We start from the raw sequence: 15,542 nt of genomic DNA, 5'->3' as shown, positions 1-15,542 counted from the left end.
GTGAACATGAATAAATTAGGAGAGCGTCTAGAACTTAAATGCTCAATAAATGTCATTTGTCATTAACTACAATCACATAATTGTTGAAATGCCAAAACATGTTCAGAAGTACCACAGGGCCCCAAAGAAGACTTGGAAAATCCCTGAACTGGGTGACTTTAAAGTCCAAGTGGACTCTGTGCATATCATTCTTTGTGTTCTACCTAGCGTTTGTTTTACCACGTCTCTTCTTTTAAATAGATTTTTAGGTTAGCAATCTCTAGGCCATACAGTAGGAAGAACTGGCCAATTTCAGAAAAGAATCTTAAAGTGTTAGCCCAAACTAGCAAATATTTCTGCATCAGGACTTAGTCATTTAGCATGACATTAGAAAATCCATTGGGGGGGGTGTCTGGCACCTGGGTGGCTCAGTCTGTTAAGCACCTGACTTTGGCTCAGGTCATGATCTCAGGGTCCTGGGATCCAGCCCCTCGTCGTCGGGCTCCCTGTTGAGCAGAGAGTCTGCTTCTCCCTCTCCTGCCCCTCCCCCAATCGTGTGTGCACACGAGTGTGTGCGTGCACTCTCTCTCTCTCTCAAATAAATAAAATCTTTTAAAAAAGAAAAAAAAAAGAAAAAGAAAATCCATTGGGAAAATAAATGGTAAGAAATAATTAAGATGGATGAAGATGGAATTATGTAGATGTCCAATTAATTTGAAACTCCTCCTATAAATAAAAATATATATACCCTATTAGCTTATAGGGTATATGGCTGAACCCTTTTAGGTCAGTAGATTTCTTCAATTCATCTTTGTAACTCATCATCGCTGAATGAAGTATTATGAAATTTATTTATTGTATACCTATTGTACTATCTTGAAGATGTGCACAAGGCTTTACAAACATGGTCCTATTTGAGCTTGAATTTAAAAGGTGTATAAAATTCCACAAAGTAGAAAAGAGGCAAAGGGAGGGTCAAGGTGAAGAGGATAGTACTTCTACAAACACAGAGACTTGAAAGACAGCAAATCTGGGGAATGGCAAGTGGTTCGTGGTGCCTGCAGGTTAACGTAACTGTGAAAGTGTGGCCAGTAATAAAGGTGGGCAGAGAGGATGTAGGTAGGTCATGAAGAGCCTGTAAATATGAACTTCTGGCATATTCTGTGCATAAGTATTTCATCTTGAAAGAAAAAGAAGAGGGGCCAATCTCTGTATGCATACAGGGAATGTTGTTGGCTTTTAACAGAACACCATTAATTATCATCTTGTGTTGGACAATGGTATAAAAATTATACTGAATATCGAGCATATTTTTATTTCAGATATCAATAAAATACAAATTTTTGGTGATTAATACAATCTAATCATAAGAATGTGTTGATTCCTATTATGTTAAATGGTATCTTGGTAAGAGAGAGAAGCATGTGAGCTGATAATGATTGAATTCCCCATCTTCTTGAACAGGTCTCAAGAATTTGAAAATCCGTGAGAATAAGCCCTGTGTCTGCTATGCCAGTCTACACAAATGAGCCCCACGAGAAGCAGAACCAGTTCCAATGGCCTCTGGGAGCTGAGTGGGGAGTTGAGGTGAAGAGCTGGGGCTCTGGTGTTTGGCATTTTATATGCACCCTGTTGTGGTGATCACGGGAACACAAATGCTACTCCCCCTCTTGTCACCCACCCCCCTTCATCTAAGCAGGATCTCAGAGTGGGCCTGACAGCACGACCAGGTCACATTCCCGCAGCAGCCATGATCATTGCCTCTGCTGCCAGGCATATCCCTCCATCCCGAGGTGACACCTGCCCCATCTACGACCACATCCTGTCCAGAAGGCAACAAAAGGAAAGGAAAACAGAATAGGAAGACCCCTAAGCAGCCTGCGTGGCTTTTTTCTTTAATTTCTCTGAGAAACTTGATAAATGTTTTCTCTTCTTTGCTTTTAAAGTTCCAGAAATGAAAAGTACTCAATGTGCTGGACCCGTGAGGTCAGATAAGGAATGATTTTTTTCATCATTCATCCCTGCCCAAATTCCTCCAGCGAATTCTGAGGAACCATCTGCATCGGTCTGCTAATGGGTTTGGACATGGCTCTCTGCGCACTAGGAAGCCACTGGAAGTTGTTACGCAGGGAGTGATATAATCAGATTTGTGATTTAGAAAGGCAGCGCTGGAGAAGCAGACCCTGGGAAGAGAGGGGTCAGCTTGAGGCCTCTGCGATGGTCTGATGGATGACAAAGCTTGTCCTGCTCCAATGGTCGCGTGCATGAAGGCGGAAGGAAGTGAGGCTGGCTGGCAGGACAGGGGAGGAAGCGGAGGTGATGCCAAGGCTTCAGACCCCATGGCAGGAAGGCAACACTGACCACCCAGCAAGGAAGGTTAGCTAATCTCATCATCTCATCCACAGTACTACGTGAAATGGATTTGAAGCCGGGGAGTTAAGCACTTTCAGGGTTTAGATATATATTCACAAAGTACACCTCTGAAAAAGTATATCTACTTATTCTTTTACTACTAGCATAGGAGAGGCAGCACAGAAAAATGGTTCCTGACACTGGAGCCAGAAAGAGTCCAAATCCTGGCTTTGCCATCTCATCGCTATGTGATTTTGGATAAATTACTTAAGTACCATGTGCCTGTGTCCTCACCTCTTAAATGAGGGGAATAACAGAACCCAGCTAAGTATCATGAGGCTTAAATGAGTTGTCATGGGGGCACCTGGGTGGCTCAGTCAGTTAAACGTCTGCCTTTGGCTCAGGTCATGATCCTGGGGTCCTGGGATCAGCCCTGCATCAGGCTCTCTCCTCAGTGGGCAGCCTGCTTCTCCCTCTGCCCCTTCCCCCCACTCATGCTCACGCACGCATGCTCTCTCTCTGAAACAAATAAAATCTTTAAAAAAAAAAAATCCTTAAAAAAATGAGTTGTCATGAGCAAAGGATTTAGAACACTTGGTACACTGCTTTGAGCTCAGTGCCTGGCAAGAAGTCCCCACTTAATAAAGAGTCTATCTCTCATTTTCACCAAAAATTAGTACTAAAGAAGTAGAAAATTCACTTTCAAAGAAAAAGAACCTCAGCTTACTTTTCTTCCAGATTTCAACATTGTATTTCTCAGGTGGTTCAAAAAAGAAGCTGAGAAAGCTTAAGAAAGATAAACATTTTTTTTCCCTGAGAAAGACCCTAAGAGAAGGCAGAAACAAGTTCCCCAGCACAGGATACTCTAAGGTTCAGCCTTCTGAAGACCACACAGTGCTTGCTTATAAATAGAATATTGGAACAAGCAAGAGCAATTTTCTCCTTTCGTCTTCCCTTATTGCCTAATTTCCCTCCCACACCATTTGCATAATGGATAAAAAGGCATCCATTATGCAAATGAATGATAGGGCGGTGAGGTTGCTGCAGCCACAAACCTCGGCTGTGGATGGAGCGAAGCTGCCACGGAGCCCTGGGCTGTCCACATTCCAGAACACCGCGTCACTAGCTGGGTTTCCAAAGCATAGAGGAGCAGCATGAAGATGAGAGGTCATAAATTTCCACTTGGTTTATTATAAAAGCGGCACCACAGATGCTTTCCAGAAAATCAGTACCAAATAGGGATATTCAGTATTGTGGTAGGTAAATTAAACTTTCCAGTAAACATTTTGTTCCAGATGGGAAACACTAGTACTCTGCAGGACTTCTGTGATTTTAAACATATACTTTGCTTTGCAAGGGAAAGATTCCCCATGCAGGGTAGTAAAAGCCTCTGTTCTTCTACTTGGAGAGTTAACCTATACAACAGGTGCTCAGAGCAGTCTCAAAACAGATGCATACACTCGACAGGAATGAAATTTGTTCTAAGTACCAAAATGTTAGCGGATTTTCAAAAGCTTCATGCTGTTAAACTGACCTAAATTTATCTCTAAGAGGTATCACCAAAAACTGACGCTGCTCTTGGAGATGGAAATTCACTGAAACTTCGGAAGAATGTTTCGTTTTCTCCCAATGCCTTCAAAACAAAAATGAAGAATTCCGAACAAAATTACTGGGTGGGTTGTTCTTGTTTGAATAAACGAATAGGACAGAATTAAGAGACTAACTTCGAAATGTTTTCCCCAAAGTCTGAGACACATAGTTTGAGGAGAAAAAGAAGGTGGCTGAAACAGAAAGTGACCTTTATTCCTAGTCTGAATTCCTTGATAACCGTTAGCTTTTACCAAATGACACTTTTCAGAGACTGTTTGTTAAGTGATCCTCACAGGCTACAGATGAACCCCATCACTTACAGACCAGCCTGTCCTGTCGGATAATTCAAGAACACGCAATTCAGATCCACCCGCCGTTCAAGAAAAAAACCGCATCCCCTTGTCTGAGCGTCCCGCAGCTACAGAGAGCTATGTAAAAATAATCTAAAGAAAAGACAAACCAGATTTTTAAAGAAAGATACTAAAACGATAAGTTATAATCAGCAAGATGATGTATTTCAACCAGGCGAAGAACATACCAGTGAAAATACACATACCTAATTTCAGAGCAGAAGGGGTTACTTCAATTTCCCCACCAACTGGTTTAAATGCAGCCAACTGGGCAGCCACTTCCGTCTCAAAGGCATCTGGGCTCTGCCGACCTGCAGGGTTTCCAGTGGGGCTCTCAATCTTGTGGAGTGGTTCTTGTTCATCAAACACAGCAATCAGCTACAAACAATCCAACAACACTAATTACTTTGAATGGCATGCACGTCACATGGCCCTGCGTCGAGCTGATGGTGATCGCTCTTTGATTTTAAAGAAAATGGCCTCTGAAAACCTGTAACTTGAATGTTTCTGTACCACAACTCTCAATTCAATATTATGTCCAAAGGTACGGTGGCAGGACTTCATTAATGGTTTGTCTGTTCTTGAAATAAAGAATCTATTTTGGCTAACTCTCTTGAAGGAAGAAGACAGCTGCCCCTCCCCTCACCACCTTTCCCAACATGCCGGAAAGGACTTCAGTATTTTTTTGAGAGAGTTTCCGGAAATATAAGTTGAAGATGCAAAAGCTGAACAATAGAACCACATGGTTAAAAGAGGACATTCCCGTCTCAGAGAGCTAAGATATTATAAAATCCATAACAACGGCTGTCCTTTTAGACACAATCACAACAAATACATGTGCATATTTCCATACAACGTGTTCACTTTGTGCACACAGATATCCCCTTTTTATTCAACCCTTTAATTTTGTTCTCTTCATTCATGACGCTATGTTGACTGGTTTAAGTCCAATGAACGTCAAGTCCAATGAGACTACACATCAGCACTTTTAACCAAATTATTCCCCTTTTCATCTCAGTTTTGTTTCGTACGAGAACTGCTCTTGTCATTAATATAAAAACATTTAATTGTCCATTTCCAAGTCATTTTTCATAAAGGGCAAGATGTAATAAAATATTCATTGCATAGGCACTGCTGTACGAACAGCAAGGACAGTCCTGCTGAAACTGTCCTCTTGGCCGGCAGACAGTGCCACCACAGAGCGACTTCACACGCTCCTCATCGGGTGATGTGGAAAAGTCCAAATGTGCATGTGGTTGGCAGCGAGCGGAGCCTACTGTCAGCCCGATAAAGGACAGTGTGCACAAACCTGAAACCTGCTGGTAAAGCCTTAGATATTTTTCATTCATTAAGTAAAACAAACCTACTTATGATTCAGACATTTATTCAGGAAAGGCACTCAAAGGCCCATTCATAGGGGAACCTTGTTAGCAATAGTATTAATAACACAAATGCAGGAGTAATCAATCAAAACATCATAAATTCCAAGTTCAGTCTTTCAAAAGAAATGAATACAATTAGGGATATGCAAATTGTCTATTCAAAAATAATTTTCATAATTGACTACTCATTTCCAGTATGGAGACTTCTTTAATTGGAAAATCCAACAATCCTCTTACCACAGGAAAGAAATGCTACTCCCAAGGCATTATTTTTAATTCTTGAAATTGAGCACATACATTTTCTATTTTTAATTGGCAGCACTGATGAACTGATTTGAGAGAAGACTTAAATAGATTAATAATGAAAGATTATTCTGGTATAAAAATAATCAGTAGATCTGTATCTTTCTAATCATCTGGTCAGAGTGAAGAGTTTAACACTTTAAATCTTGAAAAGGAAAATAAAATCAATTTTTAAAATGTGCTGCAGTGTTATTTTTATCACTATTTTTGTGACATAATTATAATTTCAGTTTTGCATATTGGTGAATTCTAACACATCTTAGTAACATTTATTTTAATTGCCAATTGGCTAGGCAAAGTGGTTTATTATACTGGTTTTATGAACACTTTTGTGTAAATTAAAACTAGTACCTTACTTTTTCCTCTTGCTACATCCTTTTTTTTTTTTTTAAGACTTTATTTATTTGACAGAGAGAGAGACAGCAAGAGAGGGAATACCAGCAGGGGTAGTGGGAGAGGGAGAAGCAGGCTTCCCGCTGAGCAGGGAGCCCGATGCGGGGCTTGATCCCAGGACCCTGGGATTATGACCCAGGCCAAAGGCAGATGCTTAATGACTGAGCCACCCAGGCACCCCTCCTCTTGCTACATCCTTAACTGCTAGTATATGTACTGTGCCTTAAATACTGGGGAAAAGAGAAAAAAAAATAGAATATCAATCTAGAGCATAATACAGAATCTTAAAACTGAAAACTCATAAATCATTACCTATGTTTATTATATAACCCTTCCTCCTGAAGATACTTTACTGTTTTCCATACTATCATATCCACACAAATGTATAGCATATGTAATAACAATGGTACACCTACTTGAGAGAACACAACAGTTCAGAGATTTTGTTTCCCAAAGGGATAGACTAAATAGTAATTGGTATGAGAATCTAGTTTATTTAATTTCCCACCCAGGGTTTCAGACCACACTATGACTGTTTTCCAAAAAGAAACTGTAAAAAGAGAGGCTATGTTGTCAAGCATACGTGGTTTGTCCATTAGGATGTTATGTCCTAAAGAATACAATAGACACAGAAAAGGCAATGCATGACTCTTCACAAAGATGATGATAAGAAGAACTGGAGCAGCCCCAAATCTCACAGTCTGTCTCCCAACCCCATGACTGACAGGAATTATTTCCAGAGAGTCTACTCTGGATGTACAGATGAAGGAAGGAAGGAAGGAAGGAAGGAAGGAAGGAAGGAAGGAAGGAAGGAAGGAAGGGGAAGAAAGAATGAAAGAATGAATGCATGCATGAATGCATGAATGAGTCTCTATTCCTGGAAAGAAGAGCTTCACTTCCTGAATCTGTGGTGCCCAAACGGAGTCATTGGCCCCATCGGCAGTGGCTGCGAAGCGACTCCCCATGCACTCTTCATCTCAACGTCCACAAGACGCACAGAACTTACACTCGCTTCAACATCGACAATTTATTTAAACTGTGCACATTGCAGGTGCTTATTAGCTAGATTACTTGACTCAACAGGACATGTACACTACTGGGTAACAGAGGTCCCAGGAGACAGTGTGACAGAGATGCATTAATTAACATAAGCCACTGTTCTAGTCCCTCAACAGAAGGCATGCTGATTTCCAAAGTGTCCAGTGCAGGAAAATGGCCTCTCTTCCCTGACCTTAAACCCATTAAAAATTACCTTTCCCACAGAGATGAGATGGGCATGGAAGAAGGAATTCTATTTAAAGTTTTCCGTTGTTAAGGTTTCACCTAGACTAAACTTCTAAGGCGTGCGGAAGATTTTTCACCGACACCGCAGGGACTGTGGTAACCTAAACGCTACGCAAAATGCAAACAGGCAATATTTCATTTGGACGCCTTCCTCTTCCGCTGCCTTATCCATCTTCTGGTGACCCTTCCGCTCTCCTCCTGTAATGCTGGTATTCTCATGTCACCCAGCACAACACCGACATTTCCCAAAGACCCCATAATCCAAGATTTTTCCACAAAGCCATCATTCCCAATCAAAACTTCTGTCTGCACAGATCTCTGTCAGTATTTTGGCATCTTATCCCCAGAGAGACACAGGAAGGTTAGTCCACGAATACGCTATTCTCTCTCCCACTCAAAACGAAAATAGAAACAAACAACAAAAAAGGCTTTAACAACCTTCCCAGACCCTTACAGATACCATACTCATTTCTCAACTTTCCTTGAGAGCAAAATCTGAAAGAGCTGTCCACACAGCAATTTCCAGGCTCTCTCCTCCCATTCTTAGCTGCGACCACACTAGTCAGGCTCTCTCCGCTCCCCTCCATGGAAACTGTTCTTACCAAGGTCAAAACCAGTCTTCAGGTAGCTGCATCCCGAGCCACTCCTCTGGCTTGATTTGAGGACACAATCACTACCTCTTCCTTCAATTATTTTCTTCACTTGCCTTCCCCGACATCTTCAGCTCCCCGGGCCCTCCATTAAATTTCCTTTTACTTATCTTCCTCGTCTCTAAAAATGTGAAATATGTCTAAAATTTTTTTGGACACCTCGCTTGTCTCATGGTATAGATTTAAGTATATGCTGATAAATTCCAACCTCAAATCTTCAACCCAGAGCTGCTTCTTGAACTCCAGGATCCTATGATCCACTGTCTAACGTAACATTATCAAAAACTGAAAAACTGACCTTCCAAAGTTCTTTCCATAATCTTTTTACATCCCAATTAGCGGCAATCCATTCTTCCAATTACTCAGGATAAAAACCTTCTATTAATCCTTGATGCCTTTTCCCCTCCCTTCCTCCCTCTGTCTCTCACACACCACACTCACATCCAGTTTGTCAACAAATCTCGAAATATAGTCAGAGTTTAACAGCTTCTCACTCCTCCACTCTCACCGCTTTGGACCCCGCTCCCAGTCTCTCCAATGGATTATGGCAACAATTTCCTTTCTGGTCTCATTGTTTCTATCCGTGCTCCCTTTCAATCCGTTCTCAACACAGTGGCCGGAGTGACCCTACTAAAACTCAAGACAGGTCATGTCTCTCCTCTCATCAGTCGCCTTCCCACGTCACTTAAAGTGAAGCTCAAGTCCTTCCAATGGACTATCTGGTCGTGGGCTCCCCGTGACATTTCTGACCTCACGTTCTGAGTATGTTCTCCCCTGTTCTCAGGATTCTGTCCGGCTATGATTTCTTCTTCTTTGTCCCTGACTCAGTGTCTTTGCATTTGCTGTCCCCTCTGCCTTCAGTGGTCTTCCCCCAGACACCTGCATGGTGTGTTTCTCTATCCTTCCGATCTTTACTCTCAAATGCCACCTCTAACTGTGTTTCAACATCACCGCCACCTCCTGTCTTCCCTTCCTTTTTCTTTGTAGCATTTATCACCGTCTCAATGTTGCATCTTTTATTGTTTGTCTTAGTTATTGCCTGTCTTCTCACTGTACTAGAATATAAGCTCCAAGAAACAGTGCTTTTTGTCTTTTTTGTTGTATCCCCATCGCCTAGAATGGTGAGTATACATAGTAGGCACTGAACATATATGTGTTGGAATAAAATGAGTAAAATGAGGCAAGAACAGATACTGACAACTAAGATAGCAATAGCATAAAATACACCTGGAGTTTCTCCTGTGTTTTTAGAATAAACATTCAAAGTATTATTATTTGATTTAGAAGTGAATGTGTATAAACCACCAATACATACTCGTAGGAGCCTCCAAGTTCATCATTATTGCTGTTGTTTTGGTTTTGTTAGTATGGGGGAGAAATTCCTCATTTTCTATTCAACACTGGCAGAAATGCTTCTGCCACATCAAGCTCCAAAAAGAGAGATTATGTGTGTTCTCTTTTCTTTTTCAGTCTCAATTTTGAACGGGAAAATGTTTCTTTGGTCCCTGAAGGAGCGGACATGTCACACTAGGGGTGAGAGGCAGAAGGAGAATGAGGAAAGGTTAGCAGTCTGATGCCAGGCACTCCCTTGCGCACTTGCCTCCAAGATGCCACTTGGATGTACCTGGTGTCAAGCCTCTAGATGTGTGCCCCAACGAAGTTCGAGAACAAATGTGAAGAGACCTCCAGGATAGTGGGGGCCTAGCCTGAGTTGGCATTCGGTAAGTGCACAGTTTTTACAAATTTACAGCTTTCACAAATTCATGTCTTACATTTTGCATTCTACCAGCTTTCTGTGCTTGTCTTAATACAAAAAGATATTCTCTTTAATTGCCAGTAAAATCAAGGCACCAGGAAGAGGTACAATGTTTATCCATGCATTTCCTACCTCTGTTTGAGAGGTCGAGGTGGAGTGTAATTCTCAGAAAGACTCTTAACTTCTAAATAGGATTTAGGAAAATTTAGGAAAACATGGAAAAAGAAACGCATTAATGGAGCATGTCCAAATCATACTCAATAACTAGATCTCAGTTGTCCATGTGGATGGTGTTCCCGATTCAAAGATGAGGCACTGGTCTTGGTAACTGCCAAGTATCCCCTGCCGTCCCCTGGAGGCATATAGAAAGAACAACTGAATTTAGGATTCTCTCAGAAAAAATATCACCCATAAACCTCATGTTAAAGAATATTTCCATCCTTTTCTCACACTCACCTTGTAAAGGTTAAAATAATGAAAAAGTCGACAATAACAAAAAACTCAAAGATGAAAGGAAATAGAAGAACTTTGGATAATTTACAACATCCATGAAATCTGAATAATAGACTTGATCAAAAGAGCCATGTGTTCTCTGAAATTTCACACCATCAATATCTCTTCAAGGACTCAGACCTGTTTTTCTACTCAAACAGTGAGACTACTACGATCAATATCACTAGCAAAGGTGTGCGTGCGTGCATGTGTGTGTGCGTGCGTGTGTGCGTGCGTGTGTGTGCGTGTGTGTGAGTGCGTGCGTGTGTGTGTGTGCGTGCGTGTGTGTGTGCGTGCGTGTGTGTTGGGGGTAAGTCGAGTGGAGGTAGGATGTTAATTTCCTTGATAATACCCCTAACATGCCTAAATGCTTAGTACAGAGCCTGGTACACAATGGAAGGTTAAATGTTAATTCTATTTCCTACCATAGCTAACATTCTCTGGCTTCCAGACTAAATCCCACTTGACTTGTTTATCCATATTCTGCTTTTACTTTGTTGCTTCTCTTTAATCTCTTCATCACAGGATTGACAGAGGAACAGAGAAAGCACCAAGATCAAACACATCAAATAGGTAATTTCTGTTTTTCTTTTTTTGTTTTTGCTCTTCATCACACGAGAACGCACAACCCTTAGACGCGTGATACTGCTCTTCCAGCTAGCAATACATGGGTTGTGCTCTTTCCACCATAACTGGAAGCAATATACCAATGCCTTTAGTTTCTACACTGACAAGTAAATATTTTAATAATAAATGCCACCAAGTGCATTTGTTGAAGAGTCCTTCAATATTCATGATGTGGTTTGCTCTGTTATCAACCTACAGCATTCTGTCACTTTTATAGCCCGAGTTTTTATAATCTGATGCTATTATCTTAAGCCTACATAGAGAATAAAAAAAGAATGATCCCAAAGCTCATAGACTATAATTTATGAAAGTATTTTTTTTGTATTAGTAATTACAGTAAGAAATATGTGGCTATATTTTAATTACACGTCAAGTAAACTAATGTACTACTAAGAAAAGCTTATTTGCCATATAGAGTTCTTTGGGTTAAACTGCTAAATTTAACAACATATTGCTATTTTTACTCTTTCATCCATATTCCATATTACCAACAACTATCGAATAAAATTAAAAGACAAAGGAAAAAAAACCAGGATCCTGCAAAACAAAATTGGAATCATTCGTCTCAAATCTTAATAAACACAATTAAATCTAAGCAAGACTGTGAAATTACAACAATTTCACAAGTAGAGGAAAACACATTATCACCTTTGGGAAGAGAGTGAAACACTGCAGAATTTCATTTAAATGTATGCATCTGCTTGTAACTAAATAACAATTGGCTATGTGAGTTAATTTTATGCCACTTTAAACAAAGGTTTGAAAATAGGTGATCTTCCTTCATAGGCTTTTGACAGCGAGCTAAAAGCAGTTAATCCAGATTTTCAAAATTAGCATGCTCACATTAGCGTCTTCATCAGATGCAAGCATCAGATCCAGCATCCTCAGAGCAAGTATGTAACAGCTCTGATTCTCACCAAGTTCAATCCACATTCAGTAAATGAGATAAACCAATTTTCATCTCCTCTCCAAACTGAAAATCCGTAATAAGGACCTTCACAAACTTTACAGCTTTAAGCTTCACTCTAAAGAAAATAACATAATTTATTCAACTGTACTAAGAACCCTACTTATTGTCATCACTTTTTAAAGAGACAGCTGCCTACATTGCCTGTGATGACAAAAAAAAAAAAAAAATACGCCTATTAAAAAACCACCAATACCTTGGCCTAAGCTACATTTACCTTCTTTAATTGTGCACTACCTCACTAAGAAGCCAGGCATGCATTAAACACATTTAACTGAATCACAGTTTTCCTGGGACTCACTTAAGTTCGAGAGAATCTTGGGTTTGTTTTTGCTGCATTCTTGACTTTCCTTAGTAGTCACAGCTCAGCACTTAGGAAACAACCTTCACAAATGACAGCTAATATGCACAAGGAAAGCCTGAAGACACTTTCCTCTGCGCCCTGCACCATCTGCAGCAGTGGCTGGGCAAAGGGCCCCATGGAGGTCACCTGGCAGCCACCAAGCCCCAACTCCTAAAGGACCCTGGGGGGCAGCAACGGGAAAAGCATACACGTGAGGAAGCTGGAAGAAGCTTCAAACATTCTGAGGGAACACGAATGTCAGAGATTATAAAAACTCAATATATCTGGCTTTGTTAGCAATGCTGTTTCCACTGTCTCTGAATTACACAGATTAAAAATGGCAGACACACAAGAAAGTGAAAGATCCTTAAGGTTAAACCAGTGGAGAAATTCTCAGAAATGATGCCAGTCCGCTGAGTGGCTTGGCTTGCCATTCACCCGGTATATCACGGATGTTCTTCGGTTTTATCCATTTGCAAGGGCTTCGAAGGTCTTGGGAGAGTGTAACTTATCGGAAATGAAGGTAATGTTTTAAAATGCATGGACACGTGAACATACAAATGGCTTTTTCTTCAAATTATTCTTAACTAAATCACATGCATCTAACCTGCATTTTTGGAAGGTTATTCTTTTTTAAGGGAATATATCCTACACTATGAAACATAAAATAGCACAGGGAAAAATAGTTGGTAATTTACAAAGCATACGTACATTGACAATGTCGTAAGATGCACATAAGTACCATCTCCCCGCCTCAGTTTTTCTCCTTACTTCCCTCCAGTTTCTATTCTCTATCCAAACCAAGGCTGTAATCATCTCAGAAACACTCCTTCTGTAATTTCTTGGCCCGGGCCCAGCGAGGCCACAGCCATCCACGAAGGCAGTAACTTACTGGAATCTAAGGTTGATTTCTCTCTGCAGGGATTACTCCATGACAACAAAATGCCTCAGTGCCTCTGGCCAGGTCCTCACATCTCCACTGCAAAGGCCTCAATTCGCTTCTGGCCTCCAGTCCAGCCCCCGAATGTGGATCCCCAACACCAATTCTGATGTGGGCTTTCCATCATACAATCTGGCATGGTCTTGCTCCAACTTAAAATTCTTTATTATATATTATCCTGGCTTCCAGAATGTAGCTCAAGTCCCCCAGATGAGGTCTTCCACCAGGCTTTCTGGTGTTCCCACAAAACTGTCCACGTCTCTATCATTACCTGTCACACAGCCCAAAGATCTTGATTTACTCGCCTCTATAACTGTAAGCTACTTGGAAACAAAACAAAACAAACCTGTAAGCTATTTGAAACCATGAGTCACATAACTAAAAAATGCTTTTAACAAATAATTACGCGGCCCGCATTACGGGCTAGGCACTGCTGTAAAGTGCTTACGTGTTCTATTTCATACTCATAAGAAACCTTATGAGAAAAGCAGTGTTAGCCCCACATTACAGAGGAGAGAATTCAAGTACAACCTGACTTTATTATTTTTTTTTTAAAGATTTTATCTTAAGTAGTCTCTACACCCAATGTGGGGCTCAAACTCATAACCCTGAGATCAAGAGTTGCATGCCCTACCGACTGAGCCAGTCAGGGACCCCGTTAAGTACAACCTGACTTTATAGTCCAAGCTCCTGGTGGGGACTTGGCACATGGAAAGGGGTGAGATAAATGAATGATTTAAGTTCTCTGCTACACCTGAGAGGAAAAGCAAAGCCTCTGTTTTGTGGATGTCTACACTTTTCGGGTGGACACTATCTCCCCGAGTGCAGATTTTTCCATCCAATTGGGATTATAGGTAACCTCTCTTACCACGTATGTGCCTACGGAGGACAGAACAGCTCCTGCCCATCCTCAAGCCTTAGTGTAAAGTTACATTTTACAAGTTTTCCATTGAAAATGCACTTAGTGTATTAGGATCCCAAACCCGTTTGCTGGTGGACTGCAGTTAAGTACTTGGTTTTCTTCCAGAGGAAGAGAAAAACTAATTTGTACATTAACATACTTAGTTTTGAAACAAACACACCCGTACAATGTGATCCACTACATCTGACGCTTCGAAGAACCCTGCGTATTTGTACTAATGACTGCAATCCAGGGTGTGTTATTTAATTTTGTGGATTAATGAGTAAGCAATCAAACGTGATTTTAAGTCATGAATATAACAAACATACTATTCATTTATTTTGACAAGTCTTTGAATTTATGAGACTTGGCTACAAATAGAATAGTCTATTTGGTAAAAGAAAAAAAAAAAGAAACCTTCCTGCTTTTAAGACAACTCAGCAGCTCTCAGATAATGAACCTCTGCAGAGAATGATGACAAAGCCACCACCTTCTAAAGACAGATAAAGAATTGATAGCTTGATAGAAAAAACAACGAGATCCTACAAGATCATTAGGAGTTTCAAAGAGAGAATGTCTGTTGCATGCACTCGAGCGGGACAGAGCCCTCTAACTAAAATAGGGCGGTGCTGGCCTGAGGCAGGTGTCCCCTCCCCTGTCACCCTGGTAGCCTAAAACACAAGTTTCGACAGCTTCTCCTGTCCCTGAGAGGCCTCACGTTCCGGGCCTGAGATCCCACAAGGCCAGGTAAAGTGATGAGTGGACAACAAACACGAGGAAGTTTTCAACTCCCTGAAAATTAGCTGGTGATTAATTGGTACTACGTTTCATCGGACTGGTGAGGGAACGGACCCTTTAGCAAATTGGCCTGAGCACTGTCTGATTGACCTCATGACAGGTCCACTGATGTTCCACTTTCTCCAGCATTTCGTGACAGCTGAGCAACTGGTGGAGACCACGCAAAGGTCAGCGTGCAGCCTGATTGAGGGCTGAGGAAGCACTGCTCTTAAATATTCCATTTAGACTCAGATCTTCCCTGTCACGGGTGACAAGGCTTTGAAGCCGATATTTTAAAAAATTAACACTGCAATTGCAGGTGGGTTTAGTGGCTGAACTCCTTGCCTCTGAGTGGTAGAGCTAACCTTTTCCTTTAGCTTCTAATTGCTCTGTATCTCCTTAACTAGTGATAATGTGGCTAACCCTGCTGGGACGGGTGTTGACTTTGGGAGCATC

At 41.1% G+C, this 15,542-nt stretch overlaps 1 protein-coding gene across 7 annotated transcripts in view; it reads right to left on the bottom strand.

Annotated features, from left to right (window-relative positions):
- Positions 1 to 15,542, bottom strand: part of PARD3B (par-3 family cell polarity regulator beta) — a 980,939-nt gene that overhangs the window by 583,631 nt on the left and 381,766 nt on the right. For 5 of the 7 annotated variants that reach the window (XM_044381230.3, XM_026492130.4, XM_057304240.1 and 2 more), the window contains one exon: positions 4,478 to 4,649. The exons of the other annotated variants lie outside the window; for them this stretch is intronic. In XM_044381230.3, coding sequence (XP_044237165.2) covers positions 4,478 to 4,649 — 172 coding nt within the window. The remainder of the gene's footprint in view (positions 1 to 4,477; positions 4,650 to 15,542) is intronic. 7 annotated transcript variants of the gene reach the window in all.

Source organism: Ursus arctos, unplaced genomic scaffold (assembly GCF_023065955.2).
Source record: "Ursus arctos isolate Adak ecotype North America unplaced genomic scaffold, UrsArc2.0 scaffold_1, whole genome shotgun sequence".
NCBI lineage: Eukaryota > Metazoa > Chordata > Mammalia > Carnivora > Ursidae > Ursus > Ursus arctos.
Note: the sequence above shows the minus strand (reverse complement) of the source record. Positions and strands in the feature narration are given on the sequence as shown.